The 27441-nt window shown below is 41.1% G+C and overlaps 1 protein-coding gene across 1 annotated transcript; it reads left to right on the plus strand.

Annotated features, from left to right (window-relative positions):
- On the plus strand, positions 1 to 27067 carry CDH5 (cadherin 5). The gene is made up of 12 exons (XM_074157888.1): positions 1 to 149; positions 14167 to 14368; positions 16626 to 16914; positions 17004 to 17120; positions 17865 to 18029; positions 18450 to 18637; positions 20261 to 20514; positions 21091 to 21233; positions 21743 to 21867; positions 22937 to 23045; positions 23336 to 23581; positions 24413 to 27067. The coding sequence occupies exons 2-12, from the start codon at positions 14180 to 14182 to the stop codon at positions 24904 to 24906; spliced, it is 2319 nt and encodes a 772-aa protein (XP_074013989.1). The 5' UTR covers positions 1 to 149; positions 14167 to 14179; the 3' UTR covers positions 24907 to 27067.
- Positions 27068 to 27441: the final 374 nt, after the last annotated feature.

Below are 27441 nucleotides of genomic sequence, written 5' to 3' on the forward strand. Positions count from 1 at the left end.
ACTCCCAGTTATTGCTTAACGAAAAGAGGAGTGGATTTTTTTCTATTTGATCTTCATTTTCTGTACACTGCCTCACGTTTTGGGATACTGTTGATTTTAGTTTCTCTTTGATTTGGGAACAAACCGAAGCTCCACCGACTCTGACTCAGGTAAGGGATAAACGCTATTTGCTACCCTTCAGCTGTGAAGTTCATTTCAAAGGCTTTTTACCTCCACTAAAAATCTCTTCTAATATCTTAAATAATTTAAGAAACAGCAGCAGGCAGACTGTGAGTTTTAGGCATATCCACAGAATCCTTTGGGCCTAACGCTGATGGCACTTCAACCAAATTAAGTGCAGGCAATAGCAGAGCTGTTTCCAATTGACACTGGACGAGGAGAATCTCTGGCTTCTTGGGCTGTGCCACAATATTCCCAGATTGTTTAAAAGAAGAGACGTTTTCTGCTTTCTTGTAGTTCTGCTTTGTAATACTTAGATCATGTTGCTGGTGCTTATTCATAATGGAAGAGGGACAGAAACGATACTGCAAATTGCACCTGTAAAGCCTTTTGGGAAGGATTTCCCTGGTGGTGTGGGCTCTGTTCGGAGCGAGCAGGTGCACGCTGGGCTATGACTGATGGAATATGATCAAAGTGGGGGTGACTCGGTATCTGCCTTTATAAGGTGCTCTGGCTTTATTGTGACCAAGGCCAAGAAGAGGTGAAAGCCACCCCGCGTATCAGGCAGCTCTGGAGTGTGTCTCCTGCCCAGGGATTTGTTTCAGGCTTGGAGGGGAGTTTACATGAACACATCGGTGACTTGGTCTCCTAAATCTCAAGTTTAAAGTGGCCGGGGTACTTTAGCACCCTAACCCTGGACTACCAGGTTTTACAGGTTCTACCCCTGTTCTAAAAGACCAGCTATTCTTATTTTGGAAGTTTCTTGATCTCAGTGGTCCAAAAAGAACCACTTTTTCTGACGAGGTATTTTATGAGCAGTGGCTTGATATAAAAAGTTGGTTGAAAAGGCTTTTATCTTATCCTGAAGACGGTATAGCAAATGCCTGAGCTAACAAGTTCTCTGTACAGCTTGCAGAGACAAAGCATTTATGCATAAGAGATGAACTGATACCGCTTTTTCTGTAAGAACTCTATTCTGCAACAGTGGGACTGTCAGTGTGCACAGCACCTCACCGTGCTGGGTGTCACACTGTAATAAAGATAAAGGAAGGAAAGAAATGCAGGGAAAAAAAGATATGGAAGAAGATGAATTTCTGTGAGAAAAATCTGTTCCATTCTTAGCTACCAAAACCATTGAAAGTTGGTTGCTACTGCAGTTAACAAAGGTATAGTTAATCAATGTGTCCCTGCCTCCACTGATTATAAATCATTATATCAGCAATTGTAAAAGCACACAGTATTATAGATGTTTATGTAGGGAAAAAATATTAGACAAAAGCAAGGATACTCCAGTGATTTACAAAAGCTTCTCATCTTAGGTTAATTTGTGCCTTGTAACAACATCCAATATACCAGAAACAAATCACAGAAATGCTGACTTGCAATTCATCTCAGTATCTCCAGGAGTTACTTTTTATCCTTAAATACAGTGTGACCAACAGGAAGAAAGGACACCGGATTAATTTAGCATATGAAAGCCCTAGAATAGTCAGGTATACTAGAGAGAAGAACATGAAGTTACAAACAAAAAACAAATGAATTTGATAGCAAAAGATAAACTCAATTAACAAATCATTCCTGCTTCATCCACAAACCTTGCCTTTATTTTTCGGAGAGCTGCAGCTGCACTGCGTTGCGACAAGTATTTGCCAAGGCTTTGCTCTTTAACATGAGGTCATAAAACTGTTTTTTAAACATCTCAGAACAAAAGCTAGCACTGAAATTATGCCATGAAATAGCTCCACGTCCCTCTGCAGTTAGCAGAGGTAGAGGCAGGGCAGAGAAAGTTCCCCCCAAAGAGTTAAGAGGTTTGCTGCCAGGTTTGCTCCACATCCTGCCCCTGGGGAGCGAAACAGAGCTGAAAACAGGATACAGGTAAAAATCACCAGAGGTGGTTTAGAACCTCCTCTGATTTATAGCACTTGGGAACAAAGGACTTCACTGTGCATCCATAAATCAATTACTTCAATTAATATTTCAAATGAAAAATAGAAAACCTTTTTTAAAAATCTTTTTTCTTGTCAGGGTACATGTCCACAGAACTACAGGCTTAAATCAGGCCAGCTAATACTTGATATTTTCTGAAAAAGCAGATGTTGACAGAACAGAGGTAACTGATTATTTCTAGCAACTGATCCTTCTGTAAGGAATCTTCATGGTTATTTCTGTCACGCGTTCGTAATCTGGGTTTTGCTCAGGTTCTAGAAGTTTAATTCAGAGGTCCAAATGTTAGTGCCAAGAAGAAAATAAGAAGTTCTCTGCGCGAAATTTGTTGGCCGTGAAAATATTTCAGTGTATTTATTTAAAAACAAGTGTCTTTCCCTTTGTTATCCTTGGGGGTTTACAAATCAAAAAACGACAGAGCCACGGCAAACCCACCAAGAGGACTAAAGCAAAAGGAATGCACATCGCTCACCAATGTTTGTACCACCTGCCTCCTAAATTCCGCAATGAGTCTCACCTTGAAATATAAAAAAATTAATAAAACATTGTGAAGAACCTGTTTACGGTTCTTCAGTGCAGGAATACAAATTAGCCCTTTCACGCAATGAGAACCTGAGCTTCACTCATCTTGATCTGAATTTCAAATTTGTCAATAAGCACAGAATATTTTAAGTAAGTTCCCTCTGTAACATACTTCTGAGATGGCTGGCATTTGTGGCCCAGGTCTATTTGGTACATCTGCTGCTACACACATCTGTTGGGCAGGCAGTGAGAAGATCTGGGACCCAGCCCTTCCAGGTGCTAATTAAAGCCCATGGACGGTCACAGGATCTGGAAGAGTTCAGAAGCTCCGTGTTTTCCAGGGCTGGGCAAAGGGAGGGGAAGGGCAGAGGGGAAACTTTTCCATCCACTGCAGGTGCTCCCACTACCCACACTTCAGTTTAGGTACTCTGAGAATATCCAAGTAAAGATTTACCATCACTAACCCAGAAAGAGCCAAGCAGGGGATAGGCACTCTGCAGACTTTTCTCCAGAGAAGTATTTTTGTGTAAGACAGGCAAAAAAACTTACCAAAGATTAGGAGCTGCATGTGGCACTGTTAACAAGTATCATCCATGAAAGGGTCCAAAATGTAAAGTGAAAAATGACTGATATTTTAGAGAAAGGACAAGCATGGTTACCTGGGACACACTGCAGAAATTGTAGGGGCACCTTTCCAAAAGGCCAGTGGAGAGGAGAGAGTGTTCTCCTGCCCTGTCATTGCTATCTGAAATGCAAGGAATTACAGAGCACCACCACAGTTAGGGGCAGACCAAAAGCAGAAATGCTTTAAATTCTTCATTTTTCAAAATCCAAAGAGGTCAGTTTTATTGTCTCAGTCTAGTTGTTGTCAAAAACCTCATGTTCCTGTGGGATTTCACCACCACCCTTTGCCAAAACTTTAGGAGAAAGACCCCCTGTTTCTATTACATATTCTTTCAACATGCCTACTATCTGTCTCTACAAATTAGCAGCAGTCCATCTGGCTCTGCCCCCCCAAAGTCATCCATTTCTCCGCATCCCCCCTCTCCCCAAGCCCATCAGCAACATCCGGAAAGGTCCTCCTAACACCTGGCAAAGATCACAGGGCACAAGGTGGGTCATCTGCAGCGCACACAGGCCCTTGTCCTTATCGGGTACGAGTGTGAAGGGAAATTCCACTTCCACAGCACGTCTGGAGGATACAGTTGAATTCCTTCTCCTGCCTTTGTCCACATTTCTAAGCAATGCTTTGGTAGGATCAGTCTTCCTCTTCCCCTTCCTTTTATGACGCTATCTGCTATGAATTTGTCTTCTGGAAATCCTCTAAGAGTGCAAAGTCTACCTTACAACAAGGAGACCTGAGGAGACTAATGGCCGAACGTTGCTCTCATGAAATGATAGGAAATCCTGCCATTGATGGGAACTGTTCCTGCCATAGGTTCAGCTTCAGCAGCAGAACCTCCCCTGGCACAGAGTTTCAGCTTAGCTTCTCCCTTCTTTTTGTGGGGTACTCCCTCCCCCTACCTCCAGCCCTACACCTGAATTCAGAGGAGACTTGTGTTATTTTACTGGCTTTTATTGTCATTATATATATCTGTCTGCAAGAGAACCAGTTTACCCATCCTAGGGTCAGGCCAACCAATCAATACTACTACTAAGGCATCAGACATTTCACCACCTAATCTTTGAATTCAAACCTACAATGAAATAGTATATTGTCTATTTGCTCAGTCCTGTTAATGTCAGGGGGTTTTAGGCTGTCATTAAATCATAAACAAATATTGCTACACTATGGGCATTTTAGTATCATCCAGATTACCAATGCGTTCCACCTAAACCACGCATCCAGCACAGAAATTAAGAAGCGAGGGCAGAAAGCAGAGCCTGAAAAGCAGGAGTGCTTTTTGTAATGGGTTCATTTTACAAAGACAATAATGTGAACTTGACAGTGACAAAGCTATTGCAGAGCTCCATCATCTGTAACATTTCCTTTGTACACTAGATTTGCCAGCAGCAGCCTTGGTAAAAGTTTAGGATTAGAACAGATACTGAATCCTCCAGTAATTGCACTTGGAGATGGCTTAAGTTTCAAACAGGAAGAAAAGGGCACATTTCTCTTTGGAATATACTGCGTCATTTTCCTGCTGTGAAATGGGGAGCTCTATTACCTGCCTTATAAGGATTGATCTTCGGCTTTTTTAGATGAAGAGAAAGGCTTCAATAGCACAAGAAAGGGGGTCTCAGTGGCCATGATTAAAATATGAGCCATAGGAGAAATAACTGTTCCACTGACACAGCCACTAACTAAGGGGAAAAAAGAACTCCCATCTCAGCTTAAGAACTGTCTCCAGCTGTGTGGGATGCGGGCAGCAAACCCAGGAGTGCAGCACTGCTGGGAATAGGAACTTCCCAACAGACAGGTTACTTTAAAGCCGGCAGCCCCTGGGGGGACACAGGCAGGTCCCCGCACCAAGCCCCAGCAGGGCATCAGCAGCCACCAGCCCAGACCCCGGGACCAGCTTGAGAAGACTCATGAGCAGAAATGTCAGCCAAAAGCCCCCAGCTCTCACTTTTCTCACTTTCATGATGACTTCTTACTACACGTAAGAAACAGGGTCACTCCTGCAGTCACGTCTGGCACGGTGACCTGGCCCTTACGATGGTTGCCACCAGTTTGCTGAAGCAAGTTCTCCTCAGGCGCCCATTCCTTCACGGCCTCCAGACTGGGGTTGTAAAATTCACCAGATTAACAGCCTGCATAAGCCAGCGCATAGATAACAGCGCAAAACACAACACAAGGCTCTGCTAAATGACAATCACTCCCACATGGAAACAAGGAAACACAGGAAAAAAGTTTAGCTCTAAAAAAAGTCACCGAACTTCCAACAGCTTTCCCCATTTTTTAAGCTTCCCTGTGTCTGAGGGAATTTCCAGGCCCTCCAGCTTCCCTTTATCAGCACTGTAAGCTGGAAATTTGCTTCCTTAGTTTTATTTTGATTTGAAGATGAGATTTCCCTGACAAGAGCTGAGCTGTAAGTAAAATATTGAAAGGCTCATTGTAAATTCCTAAGAGCAGTGATAATATCGTTTGTATCATCTCACAACACATGGCCATTGTAACAATGGAAATGTTCCAGGAAAAGCCTGTAACTATAGGGGTGGGCAGAAAAGGTCCTAAAGTTAATTAAGCCTGGTCTGGAAGTCTAGTTGAATAAGGGCAGGAAATAGAGAAGAATGAACTGACATTTGAATTAGACATTTTTAAAAAGGGAGAAAAATAATGAATACTAATTACCAAACAAAACATATCCAGACACACCCTGTTTTTTTAGCCTCTTGCCCAGCCAGAAAACAAGAGATTTATGTACATGCTTTATCTGCCACAGAATTAATTTTCAGAGGAAATACTACTGCACTCAGTTACCCAGAAGAATAACCTGGACAAAGGAATCAGAACACACAGCCAGCTAAACATGGTCTCTCTGCCTCAGAATACTGTTAGCGCAATAAATATCAATTACTGTGACCTGTGCCTGATGCTTGAGTTCAAGACAGATAATTTTGCTCTTGAGCTTTTGTTGAAGGAAAATGTCAAAAAAAAAATCTTATCTGCTGTAAACACAGTTACATTGTGCTTTAAAAAAAAAAAAATCATATTTATTGCATGCAGTTCCTCAAAGGATGGGGGCTTTTCCTTAATCAAAGCTGCTCAGTCAGAGATCTGTGCTAGGAAGCCTCTCTGATATTAAGGCTTTATCTGGAAACAAAGGGGAAGTGGAAAAAGCTCTATAATACATTATTCTCATAGTGTACCTTAGTTTGTTTCAGCTTGGCTGAACCCTTAAACATTCAGTGACAGCTTGGGCTAATCGCTGTGTACGGCAGAGCTAACCAGGGGGCAGCGGCAAAACAGATCAATTTGGAAATGTGCACACAATTTATTGTAGGAAACAAAGCTGCTGCTTAGAGACGTGTGAGAAATCTTCCTAGTGATCGCAAACACTTCCAATACACCTGAACCATTCCGCTGCTGCATTGGGATCAGCCAAATAATTTTTGGAGGAGTCCCTTGTCCCTTCCTCACCCAAACCCCAGCTCCCCAGAAATCAAACACCACCTGACGGTGGGAGGTGCTGGGGTGAGGGAGACGCCTGAGCCTCTGTCTCTCCTCCCAGAGCCACCACAGTTTGAGCCAAACAAAAGGAAATTGGCTCAGAGCAAGCGAGAAAGCTGCGTAAATACGCCTCGGAGACTGACAGAGCCTCAATCATTCTTCAGAGTCTTTGGGGAGACTCTGGCGAAGGGAGAGCCTGCACAGGAATGAGTACACCTGACTGCAAGATCATCCCTCTAACTACTTTTTGGATAGAAGGAAGAGAAGTTCTTTGCCTGTCTGTAACACTGGCACTTCATCACTATTTTCAGCATCTGTCCTCATCAATAATTAATATGGATGGGAGATATTTTCATCTTAGCTTTATATTTTGGACAAAGAATTCATAAGGGAAAATGTTTGCAGTTCCAAACTATGCACACAGGGTTTATCCCACCCGCCTTATTAGCTCATTTCAGAACAGAAGGGCTGGATTTAATGCAAAGTTAACCCCCCAAAATAGCTCAGATTTCAACAGAATTTGGCAACTGTCATCAAAAGACATGTGGCCACGAACAATTTTTCTGTCACTTAATTGTTAGTTTCACTCCTGCAACATCTGCAAAGCAAATAAATCCTATTAGTCATAGGTCCTACGAGCTTCCCTCATTTCAAAAACCGGAATGCTCTAAATCAACAGAGCACAGAATCTATATGATGAGATGATAATGTTCTGTACCAACACCCAAACTCTGCTTGTGGCTTTGAACATACTCACTAAACACCGGAATATTCCTGCTCCTCAGGAGTCATTCAGCCCTCACACACGTGCTCCCAAAGCTCAGAAGCTGCAAAGAGCTACAGGAGAGTAGCTCGTCACCTCAAACTCAATGCTGTCCGTGCTGGCAGCAACTAGGAAAAACATAAAATCTTCTGTTTACGGTAATATATTTATTTGTTATGATCCAGTGTCACAAATTGGGTTATTAATTTAATCACAAATGAGCTTCAAATTGGTTTAGTGTCTGGGTTCACGTTGGGCACTGTGCTTAAGCACATCTTATCCCTTGTTGTATTTTGTACTAACATATTTAAATGTGACATGAAAGGCTTTATGCATGGAAAGCCTGGGCAATACCACTTGCTGCTTCTTTAAAACACTCTAATCCATTTGGGGGTAAAGCACTGTATGACTATAATAGCACGGCCAGAGTAAGAACTCTCAAGCAGCACCAGAAGAGATGTATTTCAGTGCTTCATGTGCTGAATCCGTTCAGTTTCAGATTGGTTCCCATCAGCTCTCAAGTATCTCTACAGCCTCTGTGATGACAAATAACATTATGGTGAAAAATGAGTGAAGACATCGATTGGGCACCTGAGAGTGCAAAACAAGGAGGAGTCTTAAAGCTCACCTAAGGATTCTGTGTGGCCACTTTGATTCTTTAAAAAAAAAAAAAAAAAAAAAAAAAAAGTAAAAAGCCAAACCAGCGCTTGCCTCCCTGATTTTTAGCCAGTTGTGTATCTGAGATAACAGAAAGACTGAGGGACCAATTTGGGTGCCTGCTTTCCACCAGGCGACGAATCTTTAATATACACATAATAAGCATTCATTGGTCTTTTATAACCAAATTTCTTCATTTCTGCAAGATGCCTCTGTCCTGGCTGAGGACTCCATCCACCCATGAGATGAAGCTGTATTTCCTATCACCCAGGACAGAATTTTCTGGCGAGTTGAACAGACAGGGGGGAAAAAATCATCAATTTTTTTTTTCCCCCCCAAACCCACCAGAAACTTGGAGCTGAAACCACAAAGAACTTTCAGGATAGAATTCTTCTCTTTTTCCTGGGAAAAGATACGAGGAGTCAAAACCAGAAGAGCGGAATTATCTCCTCAACGATATTGATACAGAATGCTGCAGCGCCAGCACCGAGACCTGAACAGCAGGAGAGCTCTCGCAATGCTGAGGGACGCACAGGGTTTTTTTTAAAGTAGCAAGTTAAGTTAAGATCCTGCTGAAGTGGCTATTCATTCAAAGGTACTACCACAAGGATAAAATGTCATTTCATAATCAGTTTTCAGGTAGGCATTTGCACTCCAGATTGTTTAGTCATCAAAGTGGCTATTTACTCAAAGGTACTATCATGCATATAAAAAGTCATTTTATAATCAGTTTTCAGATAGGCATTTGCACTCCAGACTGTTTAGTCATCAGTGAAAACCGCTTCTCAGATTCATAAAACCGACATAAGGACAATCAAAAATATAATACCAGGTAGTCAGGCCCTAGGCCCATTTAAATCAGCTCAATAATCTGGAAAGGAAAAAGCAGCAGAGTGTTCTCAGGAAAGGCCTATTTTTAAATGAATGATTGTACACTGCCGAGGACATGTGACCAGACAGCTTTGGTAAGAAATAAAAGAAACACTGCGTAACCACCCGAAACAAATTATATCTGAAAATGCAACAAAAAAAAAAAAAAAAAAAAAAAGGATTGCTCCAAGTCCAGTGTTGCACAATTTACTGAGGCAGTTTTTTTAAGTGAAGTTACTAAAGTTTGTGGCCCTGCCCCAGTTCCCGTTCCCGCTGCGTTCACTCGGTGCCCTCAGCCCTTCCTGCGCTGGAGCTCCAGGCAGCCACGGAGCATCACGTTTCCCCAGCTCAGATGCCAAGCAGAAGGTGGAGCACAGGTAACAACCACAGCGATGTGCCTACTCGGCTGCCCTGTGTCTCGGGCTTCATTAGAAGCTGGTTGGAGCGATATTGTTTAATTATGAGAGGAAAAAACCAAGAGAACAAAATCTGAGCCTGTTGTTGCTCCTGACCCTGGTCCACATCCAGTCCTCTGGGCTTGAAATGCACCTTTGGAAAGGGATATTGCCTTTAGTCTTACACAACATCTAGATGAGAAATTAATGTTAAAAATAGATTCTGGGTTGTTGAGGGTCGGTTTGTTACTTGTCACCAGGTCAGATCCTGCTGTCATTTTATCTATCACGGCTTCATTGAGCACAGTCATTTCAGAGGTGTTTAGATCATGTATCAAAGTAAATATTTTGCATCTGAAAAAAATCTAGTTTTGAAGTGTTGTCCACTCTGTATTGTAGAGTTTAATCCACTGTGATTTCAACAGAATTTTTTTGCAGAGAGCTACTTAGGCTGCAGCAGACAGGAGCAGGAGAAAGAGTCAGAAAATACTTATTAAACTAAATTAAAGCTATCCCAAGTCAACTTTTCTGACAAAACTTTGGTCAAGAAAGCGTTCAGTTTTCTGTGGGCAGGCACCATCCCAGGGTCCGCAGCAAGGCCAGGTCCTACAGCCTCTGCATTTCTCCCCACTGACTGAATACACTATTTCAGGTATTTAGTATTCCTGGCATTTACCTGGCTGCAGGCAGGACAGCTGAGGTTTGATTAATGACTAGAAAGAGCAACATTTCCAGTCGTGGGGAATGGAATAGATTATGTCCTATAGTATTGATTTATCAGTCATTTTGTTAATATTTTGTGCTTTGATGAAATTCTAATTTTTGCATGGGATTTTTCATTTTCATTTACATTGTTCAGATTCCAACCAAGATACTGTAAGCAAAAATAATCATAAAGTTTCCAGCTCAATCATCAATAATTTCATTTCCAGCTTTTCTGACAAGCAGGTATGCAAATTATTTGAATACTGGCACAAACCTTTTAAAACTTATTTCTTTTCTGGTGTATGGTGGCCACTTTAAGCAAATTCCTCTCTTAGGATGTTCCTTGTCACTATTTCTAGCAATATTTCTGTTTTTCAGATGCCGAAAAACAAAAATTCTGTTCAGTGTAAGATTCTAGTCCAATCAACCAGAAAAACACATCATTTCGGCTACAACTCTTTGCCTGTTAACCACCGTCTCCATACAGAAACCTGCTCTAACCAATCAAAGATTTCTTTACTAACTAAACTAACCTCACATAAGCATTAATATACACTTTTAGAGTGAGGAGTAAACCAGATAGGAAGCAAATACCAGAAAGAAAAAAAAACACAAATATTCATAACAATATTTCATCAAATATGTTTTTATGACGTGGACACCTTATTTATACTAGCTGCTCATCAACCTCACAGGTGATTACTTACCAAAACAACTTGTAAAATGCAAACTTTTAATTAGTATTGTCTGTATCTCCACCTGACTTTTTTTAATAATTACTCCCAATCTGTGAGAAGAAACTCCACCGTGTGAGTCATATGTCCCATAAATCAGTTTGAATACCAGAGTTTCTCAGTTAACTGTCTATAGCACCCTGCAGACCAAGAGTTATTTGCTAAAATAATTCAATGCATAAAATGAGTAATGTCGGTGGAAAAACCCATCATTTGCTGAAAGAAAATTTAAGAGCAAAGCAAGAAACTTCGCTATTTGAATAAAGCATTCCCTTACTAACTTTAAGGGACATTTATGGTCCCTGCTTAAATTGAAAAAAGTTTGAATTATTGGTCTAATCAGCCAGAGAGAGGGATAACGGGAGACTGCACATCAAGGTGGACCAGCGATAGGACCTTGTGGCAGCGTGCCGGGGACAGCCACGCATGGGACAGGCCGGTCACAGGGCGTGCTGTGCTGTCCCCTGCTCCGGAAGCGTGTGGTGGGGGGGTCATTACTTGAAAGGGTGCGTCTTATATCCTTTTCTCGGTCCTGGCTGCCCCAGCAGAGATGAGAACAAACAAAAAGCCAATCCCTACATGTCATCCCTCAGAAATGATTCCTGACTCCATCTCTCTTCTGCTCCCACCTCTGACATTTCAAATGAGATCTGCTGGAAAGGAAAACTATCATGGCCAGAAAAAGAGAGAGCATTTAGTAGAGCTTGTCAAGAGCCAACATCCATGGAATGTGGCCTTCACACCAGGACAGTGCCCTTGTCCAGTTACTGCTCGGCAGGGTCCTGCTTCTGAAGTGTTGGTATGTGCTGCCGAAGAAGGGTATTCTGAAATATTGCGGTGAATTCTGCTACGAATTCAACAGCAACAGGATTCCAGCTGCCAAATGGAAAACCTGCTCAGTATCATAGAGGAAGTCTTCCCGGAGTCCGACTGCCCCGTGGAGCCATGGAGATCAAACACACCACCAACAGAGCGCCTGCCACGCGCTCCAGTGGCAGTGTTACTTCCACCAAAACGAGACATTTTGAAAGATGCCAAACACAAGTCATTTTTTTGCAAGAGGCTTTTCTACCTCAGCCTGTGTTTGACCTACAGGGCATCCCAGAGGGCAGACCAAACTCCACCACACTGCTCAGAAAGGAACCATTAACTTACCAAGGAGGCTGGACAATGATTAACAATGAGGAATTAAAGGAAGCGAAGCCACCTTAAGAATCTAAGAACACAAAGATGGATTTGCTGAGCGGAAGCGGTACCTTAGGTTTCAGCTGAAATGTTCATATATTTAAAAAGATTCAGTCTAGCGCTTTGGGTATAAAAGGCCAAGCTTTCAGACAAGGCCTGAACTGCAGCCACCTACTTCAAAGCAGAGTTTGCGTTTGCTGCACAGAGCCCCGGGAATAATCAGGATATTACTGCAGTCCCAGAGCTCCTGTGCAGGTAACAGTCCTCTCGTTACCAATCTCAGCCTTCCATTTCCAGCGAGCAGTGTCCCTGCATGAGGATACCAAAGGTCCCAGAGCTGTTCATCGCCCTCACAACAGCGAGAGACGTAGCCCGAGGAGTGCGAGAGGCCACGGCGCGCTCTGACCCCAGCACTAACAGACAGGAAGATACTGGGAAAACATTACTGAGCAGTATTGTCCCCAGTTTCTCCAGCTCATCTCTGCCCTACAGCCGTACAGATCTCCCCTGTACCACAGCAAGAACAGAAAATGACATTTTAAACACCGAAGTCTGGTTTTTTTCCAAAACTACAGTCTGTAGCAATTGACATGAACCAACTGGTTTCCTTTGGTTACCACATTTTGTAATTTTATGAATAAAATTGACTTGTGCGATCACAACAGAATCACATCAATGCCTTCCAGTTTCCAGTGGTAAAATGTTCACATACACATATAAAACAGAGCAAAGCAACAAAATCTCACTCATTCTTCTAAAAATATTCAGAGCCAAAGTAAGCACAGGGAATACAAAAAGCTAGTTAAGGTAAAACGTTTTATATGAATCCAGAAAACTCTATAAAACGCAGCTTAGCTGTAAAAAAGCAACTTCAAAGCCACCGTATTTGGCCATTTCCTATGGGATCACAAAGGAAGAGGAACATTCCTCAGCTTATGTACAACCCAGAAGAGAGAAAAAGCACAGGAAAGCAAAATTTCATGGTAAATAAGATCTTTTTACTGCCACCGATGCTGCACCACAGGATAACATTGATTGCCTTGTTACCAAAGAGTCATTCTGGAAACTTCTCAGCACCTTCCTGCTGAAAACATTAATTTAATCTTGCATCTAGCAACCTGTGTGATGGCAACTTCTCTATCCCAATTAAGGGATTTATTTTTGATGTGCACGCTGACAGCTCCTAAAAGCTAATGGAAAGGCATTTATGTGTAATTTAAAGTCTGATTATTTGAGCATTAAAGTTCCCTGACAGCCCTTTCTATCAGGAAGGGGGAATTTAGTAAGAGAAAGAATCAGCTTTGCTACATTAACATAACTTCTCAATCTGGTATGAAAGCCAGGCCTAAAGTTTGCTTATATTAACATATGATGCAAAATATGGTTTCACCTGAGAACAATTTCACAAATTATCATTTTTTAGATGGTAAAATCTGAGAATAAGGGATAAAGGAACTTTATATGTGTCTTCAAACATTTCAAAAGACAAGGAATTGAATCAATAAATGAGCTTTCTGAGCAAGGTAATTTGCTATATTGTACTTGGAATTGATTGAAAATTTCACATCAATCATTTTTTTCATCTAAAAAACAGATTTTATTCTAAATCAATATTTTCCATATGAAGATATTGACTCCGCATATTTTGTGTCAGGGCATGTCAAATCATTCCATTTGGGTTTGTCAAGCTGGAACGTTTCATTTCGAGTTAAGATAAACTTTGATCCGTCTCAGCCTTGGTTCCCATGGCCACTGTCCCCACCAGCTCCGCTCCAAAAGGGGCCACCTTCCCTCTGGAATCTCCTCTGCACGTTAACCCTGGTAGCCCCAGTGGATGCTGGCTTTTATGCCATCTGTCAAAAATTGCACATTTTTTTATTGCATTGAAATAGTTTTGTTGGTTTTTACAGCTGTCGAATCATCTAGTTAAAACTGCTTCATGGAAGGAAGAAGCCTGATAATTCAAATTTTGATTCTAAGGCAGATGAAAAGAAATACAGAAAGTAATCAAACTTTGCTATAGAAGGAAAATCCATTTGCACTTCTATGTATGCTCTCTCTGATTAATCTGATTCTGTTGTTATTTATAAAGTTTTTTTATTTTATATTACTTTTCAGGCTCCCGAAGAGGATGAACCACCTTATTCTACTTTTCTCGTTGTTCTTGGCTCCAGCATTTGCTGACAAAGAAAGCCAGAAAACAACCCAAAACTTTTCTTCCAACAAGGCCAGTCATAAACGACTGAAGCGAGACTGGATATGGAACCAAATGCATATCAAAGAGGAGATTGATGCCCCGTTACCGCACCACGTTGGCAAGGTAAATAGCAGTCTGTTAGCAATGAATAATTAGAAATGCAGACAGCAAATGAGTGTCTTGAAAAGTATTACTTGTTTGCAGTCTAGGCAGGAGAGCAGAGGAAAAAAAAGGAAATAGAAATGGGACTTAATACCAACAAACTAAGGTGTTACAATCTTAAGAATGTGGACACAGAGTAAATCAAGAGTAATGTCAAAGGGATTCTAATTCTTTTGAAGAACGCAAATACATTTTAAAGAATGGCAAGTATGAAGCATCCGCAGTGAGGAAACAATCGCGTTGCACACCGGTGCACAGTTAGGAAGGAAGTCTGGCAGCTGATATATGTCAATATTTTTCTGGCAGTTCAAGATTCTTTCAAAAACCTAGGAGATGAGCTAGTAAAAACATATGCATTAAAAACCATACAGTTTACACTTCCCAGCTTGGATACAAACCAGAAGTGCTATGTTTAGGAATACTGTTACACAATGGAAAAATTTGCTTCACAAAGTGAAAGCAAATACTTTTTTAAAAATAATAACGAGCATTGACCTGCCTGCAAACCCATTTTCTTCAGGGCAGCGCTCATAAAGTCCTGTGATTAACTGCATATCACCCAGACAAAGTTCTTCCCATCTCGTCTTTCAAACTGAACTGCTTTGACGCTTTTCAGATAAATGCAGTTGAACATTTTCCTCCCGTGTACAACAACCAGCATCTGTCAGGGCTGTCTGGGCACAGGCAAACGGGCCCTTCTGGCTCAGCGAGAGCTGCTGCCGGCAGAAAGCGCCAGGGCGACGGGGCCACGGGCTGCTCTGGCCTGACACAGCGCGGCATCTCGCTTTCATTTCAGACCAACTGAGTGGCGGATTGAGGAGAGGGCGTCTATTCCTGGAGCTGTCCTAAATAAGAGTAATTCACTTTGCGGTGTGCGCTGCTGCTGATTGCTTTTGCAATGGCCGTGTTTGCAGGATCGAACACCTGATAAAGCCTTTTAAAACAGCCACCACAGCGGCCTGGCAGGACTGAGTGACAGCCGCGGGAATATGCTGATAGGTTCTGATTTTATCGTTCACGACCTTGGATACTTCCTTTTGCCTGTTCACCCCCAGCTTTAGAAAAGGCAATCTCAGAACTCTATACCTTTTACACTGAGTAAGTAAATAAAAATGGAGAAAGAAGGCCCAGACTATACTATGTTGAAGAAAAGCGTGAGGTTATTTCTCACGTTACATCTCCGGAGCTGTAAACTCTTCTTCGGCAGCAGCCAGAAGCATGATTGAGTATGTGGAACGAGGGAAAAAAATTTTGAGGACACATTTCAAAAAAGAAAACAGAAATGAAAGAATGTTCAGCAGTAAATGACAACTACGGGATAAATCAAATCCCGAATACCAAACAGCTGCAATTTATGATACCATCAGTAACAAAAGGCTAGAAATCCTGGGTCCAACCCAGCAATTATCGATAAATAGCTTGCTGAAATAAGAATGCTGATATAGTGCACAGAAAATTGTGATTTAAACCTGCTATCAGTGTCCTTAGATGGGTGAAGGTATAGAAAGGGAAGAATCATCAGATTATCTCCAGATTAAATAATGTGCCAAACCATTCGGGGTTGGATTAAATTACATTTTAAAACTGATTAATGTTCATTCCTTTTACCCATCTCTATTTCATTGCATATAATCTTAAATTTTAAAATCTACGGGGTGGAAATTTACTGTCATAGCATGAGCCTAAAGACTGACTATGACAAAAATTGCATGTGACTAAACACAAGAAAACTGTCACCTATGGCAGGAATCCTGCTAAATGCTAAGTAATAGAGACTAATGCCGAATAATAGCTGTGAATACAGATTTGGCTCTGTAATTCTGTGAAATCTCAGCAAAATCAGAATGTTACCTGCAAACCAGGGTAGCTCAAACTGAACATGGTGGCACATGTTATCTCAGACATAATGAGGTTAATGATTTGTATGCCTTAACTGCATGAACAATTTATATCTTTAGGAAATATGAGATACGATCTTAAAAAAAATGCTTTTTGATATATAAGCAAGCAAGTTTCAGCCTAGAGGCAAGTTTCATCCTGTAGCTACTGTGATGTGGTTTGTTTAGTGATACTCCAACTGACGTCAAAAGTCGTGATGGCTATTCTGGTTCCAAACTTGGTCTGAAGAAGCCTCTGACTGTGCATATCTCCTGGTAGAAACTGTGCTGCCCCGTGCCAAAGCTCACTTTTTCCTCTTTGAATTACTCTTTCCTTCTAGATCACATCAAGCGTAAGGAACAACAATGCCAAGTACATCATTGAAGGGGAATACGCCAACACCATTTTTAAAGTCGAAGAAACCAGTGGTGATGTATATGCATTTGAGAGGCTCGACAGAGAAAAGAAAGCAGAGTATGAGCTGACAGCTCTCATTATTGACAGAAGAAACAACCAGTCACTGGAACCCCCATCTAAGTTCATTATCAAGGTTTATGATATTAATGACAATGCCCCTGTGTTTGTACAGAAGGTGTTCAACGGATCTGTCCCAGAAATGTCACCAGTAGGTACGTTCTTCCATCACTCATTTGCCTTCGTGTCTCTGGTTAAAAAGCAAAATTTATACTAAATATGCTCTTTGAAAATCCTTTTCTAGGAACCTCAGTCACCAAAGTGACAGCTGTAGATGCTGATGACCCAACAGTTACAGGTCACGCCACGGTTACATACCAAGTCATTAAAGGAGATGAATACTTCACAGTTGATGACTCTGGTAGGTCAGATACACAAATGTCCTTACCTTACACTCTGAAGAAAATGCAGTTTTAAGCCTTTAACATTCTGGACAAGGGGGGATAATAATTCAAAAGTATAATTTTAACCGTAATTTTAAAAGATTTTTCATTCACACACACAATGCTACTGTCTGCATCTGGAAATGAACTAATAAAGTCAGGATATCAGGTGCTGTGAACTAAATGAGAAGATAAAAGGTCATTTTTTCCCCTCTGATGAAGAGACTGACTAGGAGCTAATATCAGTTCATGTTTTCAGTTTAGCAGAGATACCATTCCTTTGACCATAGAGAAGAAGGGGAATACATAAATTCTGAAGCAGCACTCAACAATCAGTAACTCAACCCTTTGCTTTCCTAAACTTTTTTGTTTAAATTTTGCCCAGTTTTAAAAATAACGTCCGTATCTCTTGTAACCATACCAATCCTCTGGAGCAAATGACTCAAAGAGGTGCTCAGACAACCTCTCTAGATGCTGTAATGACAAGTTCATTAAATTGTTTCCAAGCAGCAAAGATCAGCTTAAAGGAAGGTATTGTATCAAATCTCCTAAATATTCTGTCACATAGAAAGATTTTTAACATTTCTAGCCTTAGAAAAATATGACTGTAGAAATGCTACTTAAAGCTGAATGTGTGGCATAAGGCAAAAATTCGCTGTCAAAATTAAGAGATATTGGACATGCTGTAAAACCTAATCTTATTCAATATTAATTTTTCTAAGGTGTGATTTCTACAAAAAAGGCTGATTTAGACCGAGAGCATCAATCAACGTATGAAATCATTGTTAAAGCAAAAGATGCTCCAGGGTCTTCTGGGGATTCAAGCACAGCCACAGTCATTATCACTTTAACCGACATCAATGACAACTTCCCGGTATTCAAGCACTGTGAGTATAATGCAAACGCTGTATCATTTGGAAACTAAGGGGTGACACGATTATAATGAATTTATGTCAGAGTTCATCACAATTCAACTTTTCTTAAAAGTGGACAAAAGAATCTTACATATTCAGAAGGTCTTCTGTATTCCAGTCCCAGCTACATTTCCTGGCTGACACACACCTACAGGAGAAAATAAAAATCACTATTAATTTCATCACTTTGTACAAGGTCTTGACAATTTTGAGAATTAATTATACTTTTATGAAAAATACAACAGAAGTGCTGTCTGTAGAGATATAGAACACTGAATTCTCAATGAAATATTTTTCTGTACATCTATAAACTAAGAGCAATTTTTAACTAAGTTCTAAGTTTCAGGTACACGATCTTTATGTCTTTTTTGTTGTTTGTTTTTTTTTAAACAGCATCATTTCACTTTAAAGTTCCTGAAAATATTTCAGTAGGAGGAGAAGTTGGCAGAGTCAAAGTAGAAGATATTGATGAACCACAACACAGAAATACGAAATACAGTTTTGTCAGAGGAGATTACAGGGACACCTTTGAAATTGTAGCAAATCCACTGACAAATGAAGGAATCATTAGGCCAAAGAAGGTATTTTTCCCGGTAGCAAAGATGATTATTGTGTTTTTCCACATGTAACAAGAGTGTTTGATTCAGTTTGGGACCAGTGGGAGGGAAAAATGGAAATGCGTGGAAGTCAGCATGAAATATGTTCATCCTGAAGCCCCTGCTCTGTGAGCTCTCAGAGAAGGAGAGCTGGGCATTTCCTAACTCAATTTAACAGCCAGGCCTGGGAAAACCTAGAATTACTGCAGAACACAATGGGGACTACGTCAGATATTCAGGTTACACACATCGGGCTCCTCTCAAACTTCAGATATTTGGATGCTTCAAAGAGTCAGTGAATTTAAGAGCTGAGCCAACCGACCAAGTCAAAGAATCTTTCCCTTCTGCAGCCCAAGTGAAACCTCAGGAGAAAACGTGAGCAAGTCCACTAAAAGTGTTCTTCACAGTCTGGCCCTCACTCCAGTCTGAACCACAGCTCCTTTACTCTCCTCAGGGTGTTTTCACAGCTTCCCCACTAATTCCCTATAACTCTTTAAGAGGGCCCAGCCTCTCCAAAGCCTTTATTATGCTTTGCTCTTTGCTTTTTAATTCTCAAACCTACTTGATTTGTACCAAGGGACATTTCTGTGTTATGTAGAGTGCTGCCAAGCCAAGAGTTCATTGATTTCATTGACTCACAGTTAAAAAAAGAGGAAGGAGGACTATAAATCACCTCCTGTAATCCTCAGATTGACAGGAAAGTGTTTTTCACTTCCACATGTCTCTCTGTAACTCTTACGACTAGAAATGTTGTTAAGAAGAGAAAACTTTAAGGAAAAAAAAGTACCAAGTATTCCAAGTCCGGCAGTAAGGTCTTCAGCTGTGGTGACAAGAGGTGTGAACCGCGTTCCTTCTCCAAGTGCAGCCCTTCCCCTGGTCCTTCCAGGCTTTTGGCCATGCACGTGGCATAATTTTAAATATACAGCCCTGTGAGATAAAATTTCACCTGCCAGAGAAGCACCACCACTTCCATTTGCAATGTCTACTCAAAGGGAACAACAGAGTCCCCCACAATTAACCCCTGTGTAACTCAGGGTGCTTTTATAATCTCAGGCACCAGAGCAAAGGGGCCGAAACTTTGAAATGAGAGATAGGGTGGGCATTCTTTACTCCTCCTGGCCTTCCCTCCATTGTGGGATTCCTTTTATAATCTCAGGCAATGGGAAAAACATGGAAGCGGATGTCATTTATCACTAAATCCCCCAGCTATCAGTCAGTGCGGCTACGAAGTCTGCCTTGACTGACTTCAGAACAGAAGGCCTAGCAAAGAGGAGGAACCTGGTCCCCAACCTTTGAGAAGAAGGAGCTAAACAAGTTTTGGTAGCTACAGAATTAAAAAATAAATAAAGAAAAATTATTTAAATCAAGAAATACTCACTGAACTTAGAATCCTGGATAAATCTGTTCAAAACCAGGAGTTGCTCAAGCCACTTGATTTATGAAACAGAAATTCGGTTTGGAAATGCTCCCCCAAGAGTCTAGCCGAGATGCAATTTGGAAATACTCCCAAACATGAATTAGAGCACAGAGCTTAACTTTGCATAGATTATGCAAAGTTTACTTAGACATCTCCAAAGGAAGAATATCGGTGTTTGTCTTTTTTTCTAGCCCCTGGACTTCGAAAAAGTAGCAGAATACAGGTTTGACATTGAAGCAACGGATCCCACCGTTGATCTTCGCTATTTTAAAGGCAGTGGCTCTCGGAGCATTTCATCAGTCACCATTGAAGTCACGGATGTTGACGAGCCTCCTGTCTTCACTAAGCTCCCATATGAATTTAAAGTGAGGGAAAATGATCCAGAAGTAAAAACACTTGGTTCAGTTTGGGCACACGACCCTGACGCAGCTAAACGGAAAATCAGGTAACACGACTCCAGCTTTAGCAATTCAATTTTAAAGTGGACAATTTGTTAATGACTCCAAGAACATCACAAAGAACTGAGACTTTGGCCCTATTTTTCAGAATGTGAATGCCAAAAGAAAAAAAAAAATCCAATTTCATTTTTCAAGCACTGCAGCCATGGATATATATGGTAACCAATAAATATGAGCATAAATTACATTTACCCACGGAATTACCACATAAACTTACTGCTAAAACACTCACACATTTACAGCAAAATGCATAATCCTGGATATCTTTACATGGTTATAATTTATTGTTACATTTTTTATTGTAATAACTCTCTCAAGCATGTGCTTTGAAAAGAGAATAGACTTCTGAAACAGTAGAAGACAGTAATCCAGAAACTTTTCCAACTGATATATTTTGCTCTCACAGCTTGCATAACTTTAGGGAAACACTCTAAGACTGCCTGGTCAAGATATTAATGTAATTTGTCACACGAGAACTCTCTGACCTTCCACAATGAAGAACCAAAGTAAAACATAGTATTATCACCCTTGCCTTGACATATCTCTTTTTAAACAAAAACCAGATTTATTCGACGAAGAGCTAGCCCAAGTGGAGACTATATTAGGGTCTCTGATACTGGAATTATTCAGCTTCCCAAGCCCCTGGACAGAGAATTCAGCTCCTCATACAACATCACTGTCGCAGCTCAGGAAATCCTTGAAGATGGTAAGCGCTTCCCACTTCCCTACTGGAAAAAAATCAGTGTACAACTTTACAGCAGGATTTAATGTATCAAAAAGGAAACACAGCCTTTCCAAAAAGGAAACACAACCTCACAGCCCATTTCCACTAAGCTACGAATGAAAGGGCTGCTTGCGGGGTTTGCAAAATGTCTTCCAAATCAAAAGAGTACCTACAGACAGGTCAAATATAGTTTTAAGATTTGGCCCGCAGCTATTATGGAAATGCATTCAGATTGTGTAACAATAAAAAGGAATAGAAAGGGCATGAGGAGAGGGAGCAGATTGGGAAACATGGATAAGCCTTCCCCATAGATCCTTCATGAATTAGCCCAACAGGAAAACATGTGAATCTGTCAAAGGAAAAGTAAAAATGAACAATGGAGCTAACCTTTCTGTATGTGTCACACACAGAGGTGGACGCAAAGAGTGGAAAGGGAGGAGTAGACAGCCCTGAGAGCATCTGAGAGACCCGTAGTGTTGTTGTCGTTTCAGGCCGTCTTTCTGACCGAGAATCGCATGCCCAAGTTCACGTAATCGTTACTGATGAAAACGATAATGCTCCAGAGCTTGTTTATCCCGAGGAACCCAGAGTGTGTGAAAACGCTGCACCAGGCAAGGTGAGACAGGAAGGAGAGCTCTTTCCTTAAACCTGAATTATCTCATTTGCAAGCTCAAGTGAAAGATGTCTTTTTATGTTAGTCTCAGCTTTCATACCCAAGCACCTGATCATCTTACCGATTTCCAAAATGTCAGTGGTCAGAAATATCTCCTCAGGACTTTACACTGTTGGAATATTGACTTTTATCTGTTTCAGCACACGGGCTGCGCAGTTCCTCTCCCTCCAGGCTGTTAAGCGCGTCCGTGCATTAGCAATCGAAGTGTGAAGCACAGCCAAGCCTTGCAGAGCAAAAATTAGCAGTTCAGTTTTATCACACAAATGTCCATACGTGATACCGAGAATGAAACCATTTCAAAATATTAAGAGAAACACTGCTGCACATAACATTCTCATAGTATTCATCAGAGTGCAAGAATCTGCACACACAAATAGTGTCAGCATTTGTGGGTTTAGATGTTTGGCCTCAGAAGTATTTAGCCCATATGAATAATGTTTGATTAATTAAGAGACTTTGTCACAGATTGGGCTGATGGAACCTTTTAGAACACACAAGGTATTATTTCACCTTTCTTCTAATGTGTAAAATACCTTCGGGACATAGTCATATATATTTTTTATATTTTATACATCTAATCTACCCCCTGTTGATATTTTCAAAACCAAGCATGTCATCTGGGGGTGAAGTCTCAATGACATTCAGTGAGAGTCATGCTTCTAAGTAAGCTCAACACTTTAAAGACAGCCATCGTAGGGATTATACAATATTATATTATATAATGGGGCAGATGTCTATGAGCGTAAGACACTTTTTATGCTTTAACTACACAAGATTTCCTCTTGTGTTTCCCACCTGCAAATGAAGGGGCAAGACTGCTCTTTTTGAAGAGCTATGAGGAAATTACTTGCTTTGAAAGAACCTGAAGAGGAGCATCATGAGATATCCTTGTCCTGCCTTTTGCTAAAGGGTTACAGAGGACACCCAGCCCAGCTCTAACTAACATACTGTGAACTGGTTTAGCACCAGAGGCAACATGTGCTGACAATTATGACCTCTTCCATCTTTGTAGGTAATCATCAGGATTTCAGCTACTGACAAGGACGAAATATCACCGAGAGGTTTCTTCAGATACTCCCTGGCCACAGAAGACAGCAACTTCTCCTTGGTTGAGAACTATGGTAGCGTATCCCTGCAATGTATTTCTTCAGCTAGCCCCAGTGAGAGACCAGGGCACAGGGGAGAAAAGCTGTACGGATGTCCTGGGGCTGCTCTAGCTCAGTCAAGTAACTATTTATTTTTAAAGGCTTAACCTACTGGAAAAAAAAAAATGTTGTTTGTTGCCACCCAAGTTTCACCGGGTCCCTAAAGGCTGTCTCTGTCTAAGGGGAAGATGTACCGACTGACTGATAATCTATAAGGAAAATCTGGTAGAGATTATCACTTAATTAGATGTCGTTACTTCTTCCAGATAACACAGCTAATATCACTGTCAAATACGGACAGTTTAATCGTGAACTTGCCAAAATCCACTACCTGCCTGTCATCATCTCAGACAACGGTGATCCTGAGCTCAGCAGCACAAATACACTTGTCATCAGTGTCTGCAAGTGTAACGAAAAAGGCAACTTCACTTTTTGTGAGGAAAGAGCTAAACAAGTCGGAGTCAGCATACAAGCACTGGTGGCAATTTTTATCTGTATCTTCGCAATCATTGGTAAGTATTTGACTTTTGTAGTGTTCTCTGACTTAAAATGCAGGGATTGTTACATTTTGTTTTTTCTTAACTGAGGGCTACAAAAGCTACAAAAGCTTTTGTGGCTATAAAATGGTCACAGAGGCAGAAATCCAGTAACCATTTGATTCATCTCACTTGGTCTTTCTATTTGGCCTGTTAGCACAGCTTCAGCTACAAAGCTGTTCGTTCTGTTGGAAAGGCAGAGTCCCTGGAAAGGTTATTGCACGTATGCATAATATACTTGATTTATTGTTACGAGGCTCACGTGCAGCTATAAACCAGGAAATTTGTGCTAAGGCAGTAACAACAGGATTCCTGTTTCCAAAGGCTGGACTAGTCTGGAAACCCTTAAACAACACAGTGAACACACAGACATAAATAAGCCTGTAACAAATCAGGGGACCAGCACCTCTTTGCTGTATTGGGAATCTATCACAGACAGGGCAACATTTTTTTCTTGCTTGAGAAGAGGCCTCCTTTGCAATTACCACACAAGTAGCATTTGATGCCTGGCATTAAGAGATTTACCAGTTCAAGGCAGTAGCTGAATCAATGAACTAGTGACATTATGCATTTGTACTTGTGATTCCAGCTCAAGAGGCAGTTGTACAATTCCTGTACAGACTGAAATGCCCTGAGAACATACAAATCCTACAGTTAAACAGAATTTTACACTTTTTTTTTTTAAATAAATGTTAAAAAAAATTGGTCCAGATAAAATCCACTTCAGACTATTACATATCTTAAAAGCAATTTGTTTTACTTCTTTACTTCTCTATTTACACGTGCTCATCTAAGTTTTCTTTGCAGTAATCACATTGCTAATTCTCCTAAGAAAAAGACACAAGAAGGACTTGAGCGGTCTGGGAAGGAATGTGGCAGAGATTCATGAGCAGCTTGTCACTTACGATGAAGAAGGTGGTGGTGAAATGGACACCACCAGCTACGATGTATCTGTCCTCAACTCCGTCCGCAAGAACGGTATAAAGCCGGAACCGGTGCCCTCTCCATATGCACAAGTCCAAAAGCCTCCTGGAAATCCAACTTCTGGTGCTGGAGAAATGGAAATGATGATCGAGGTTAAGAAGGATGAAGCCGACAACGACAGGGATTTGCTGCCATATGACACACTTCACATCTATGGCTACGAAGGTGCTGAGTCCATTGCAGAATCTCTCAGTTCCCTGGGATCGGGCTCCTCAGACTCAGATATTGATTATGACTTTCTAAATGACTGGGGACCCAGGTTTAAAATGTTGGCTGAGCTGTACGGATCAGAACCAAACGAAGATTTTGTGTATTAAGTTCAAATTAGCCATGAATTTTCTCCTTCCTACTAGAGACAGACATCAAGAGCCTGTCAATGGCCAAAGAGGGACTCATAGTTATTCACCCAAGCCGTGCTAGGATTTCAAACAGACATGAACAAAACCTGACAGCAGCAGGGTTAAAAAGAAACACACAGATCACATATATGGACTTCCCCCGGCACTGCTATCCTTTCTAACGTTCAGTCCTTCCCCCAAAACCGCTGCTCGGGGACCTGCTCGAGTCTTCTAGGACACAACTCCGCCCTATCCAGACAGACCCTTCTCCTGAAAAAGTGCTGTTGCCCCAGTTTCTCCTTCATCCCTCTCCTCCTGTGCTGTTCTCATCAACACGCACTGAGGGCCACCATCCGCTGGAGCAGAGAGGTGCGGGTGGCTCTGGGAAGGAATGTTTTGGACAACATCCTGTATCTCCAGCCGGCTTGTTCGCCTGGCCCTCTCCAAACATCTTTATTGATATTCCACACTTATGCTCACCCAGCAGAGGAGAGGAGGAACATATGGTCTATCACTTAATATTAGAAATTATTCCATCACTTTCAAAAAGAGGCATGATTTTTTTCCTTCTTTCCAATCTATTAATTATTCTTGCTTTATAGTCTTCTACTACATATACGAGTTACTGAAGATAAAATTAGACAGGATTTTTAGATGCACAATCTGGTTTCATCTGTCATTTTTAACAGCCTGCTGATGATTTCAGGCACCTTTCTGGCGTGTTAGAATTTGCTCTAGCTAGCAGCAAAATTGGTTTTTCTCTCTGTAAATAGGATCTCAGTGTTACTCAATGGAACATATCCTGCAGGGCAGGAAATGTGGAGATCAGGGGAATGTTAAGACTCCAATACTGTAAATCTCTCTAGATGGCAACATAGGTCTCTCTAGATTTCTAAAGAGGTTGAATAGGGTTTTTACTCAACACTGTTAAAGCAATTGTATTATTTCAGGGACAAACAAACGAAGGGCCTCATTACTGTGAAACTGTTTTGATTTTTTTCTAAGCAGGTACTGTAAAACGGGTATTTTCCACCTAGGAAAATATTGTAGACTTCCAAACCAGAATGCTACACACCCACACATTTGTCCGCATAAAAGAACTGCAAATGTAAGTAAGGTTTTGGAGCTGCAACTGCTATGTCCCTGGGAAGCGCATATTTAGTTTCTCGCCTGATGAAGAGCCACGGAATGAACAGAACAAAGGAGGAGGTTACCCAGCCAAATACATGGTGTAAAAAGCGGGTCTCTCAGGACAATGGCCTGTCTCTGCCTCCTGGCAATGCAGATTCCCGTTGCCTTCGACAGAACAGAGCCCTGCCACACAGACACTCAATTCTGCAGAATCTCTGCTGGAGCTGTATGTATTAGTTTAGTTGATTTAATTATTTAATTTTGGTAGCTAACCAAATAACACTAAATCTTTTCTTTTTTCCTAAACCAGTATAGTGGAACCTCACAGATTTGCTTTTCACTTATTCATGTCATCTCTAATTTACACTCCCTCCCCCCAGAATGCTTTCTTGGCAGGAAATAGCAATCACCATAATACTGTCTCGCATCAGCCCTCACTACTGTGAAGACTTGTCCGATACATTACTGACCTGGACACTGACGCCTACTAACATCAATAACACAATCACTCACATTTTCCAATATGAACTAGAGGAAAACTAAGTAGAATTGTGCCCACCAGTCAATTCAGCTTTGCATCACATCCTTTCTAAAAGCAGTACATTTTGGAATGACAGCCTTGGGTGTATTTTTAACGTGTTCATTCTCTTCTGTTTTGCTTAATCCAGCCAACTGTCTGTGCTATTGAGGTTCCACATGTTAGTTTATTATAAAGACTGCTAACTAATAATACTTACAGTTTAAGGTTTTCATCAGTAGCTAGGTATTGGCTATCAAGAGGTAAAGTTAGTTATGAAATTATTTAGTGCAGTAAGTAAAGTACTTTGGTAAGCATCATCCAGATAGTATTACCTGTAATCCTTATTTTTAAGCCTGTTTTATAAAGCTATTTTAAGGAATGCTATATCAATTTCCACTGTATAAAGATGTTTGCACTGGATAGTTTCTTTTTATATCGCTGTACTGTTTTTTATGGTTTTTTTACTACATAAAAGCCAATCTCAAGTCTGGATGTTCTGTGTATTAATGAGTTTCACACAGAAGACAATACCAGGCTTTGTACCACAGTGAATTCAACCATAAAACCACTGGTATCTGCGCTCTAAGTGAACTCAGACACAAATTCACCAAAGGACTTCTGTAAAAGACATTTTCTCCCACTCTTTGGAGAGGTGTCAGTAAAGCTCCTGGGAAAGGAAAAGCCCCCTGACTTCGGAGGACTCGCACCTGCCAGGGCTACAGGATGCGTCCCATTTCCCAGCAGATGTTTGGCATTTTAGCAGCCAGGCATCAGGGCGATTTCTACCTTTGTAGCTTTGGATAGCAGAGTTTTCTTACCATTTCTTTTCACTGCTAATAATGACTATGCCAATATAATCCCAA

This window comes from Numenius arquata, chromosome 13, assembly GCF_964106895.1.
Source record: "Numenius arquata chromosome 13, bNumArq3.hap1.1, whole genome shotgun sequence".
In the NCBI taxonomy this organism is placed as follows: Eukaryota; Metazoa; Chordata; class Aves; order Charadriiformes; family Scolopacidae; genus Numenius; species Numenius arquata.

Bases quoted from the DNA above. Each gene is read 5' to 3' on its own strand.
- CDH5 (XM_074157888.1), top strand. From the start codon at position 14,180: ATGAACCACCTTATTCTACTTTTCTCGTTGTTCTTGGCTCCAGCATTT. The intron at 20,515-21,090 runs GTAACACGACTC...AACAAAAACCAG, and splicing joins GCAGCTAAACGGAAAATCAG to ATTTATTCGACGAAGAGCTA. The intron at 23,046-23,335 runs GTAGCGTATCCC...TACTTCTTCCAG, and splicing joins CTCCTTGGTTGAGAACTATG to ATAACACAGCTAATATCACT.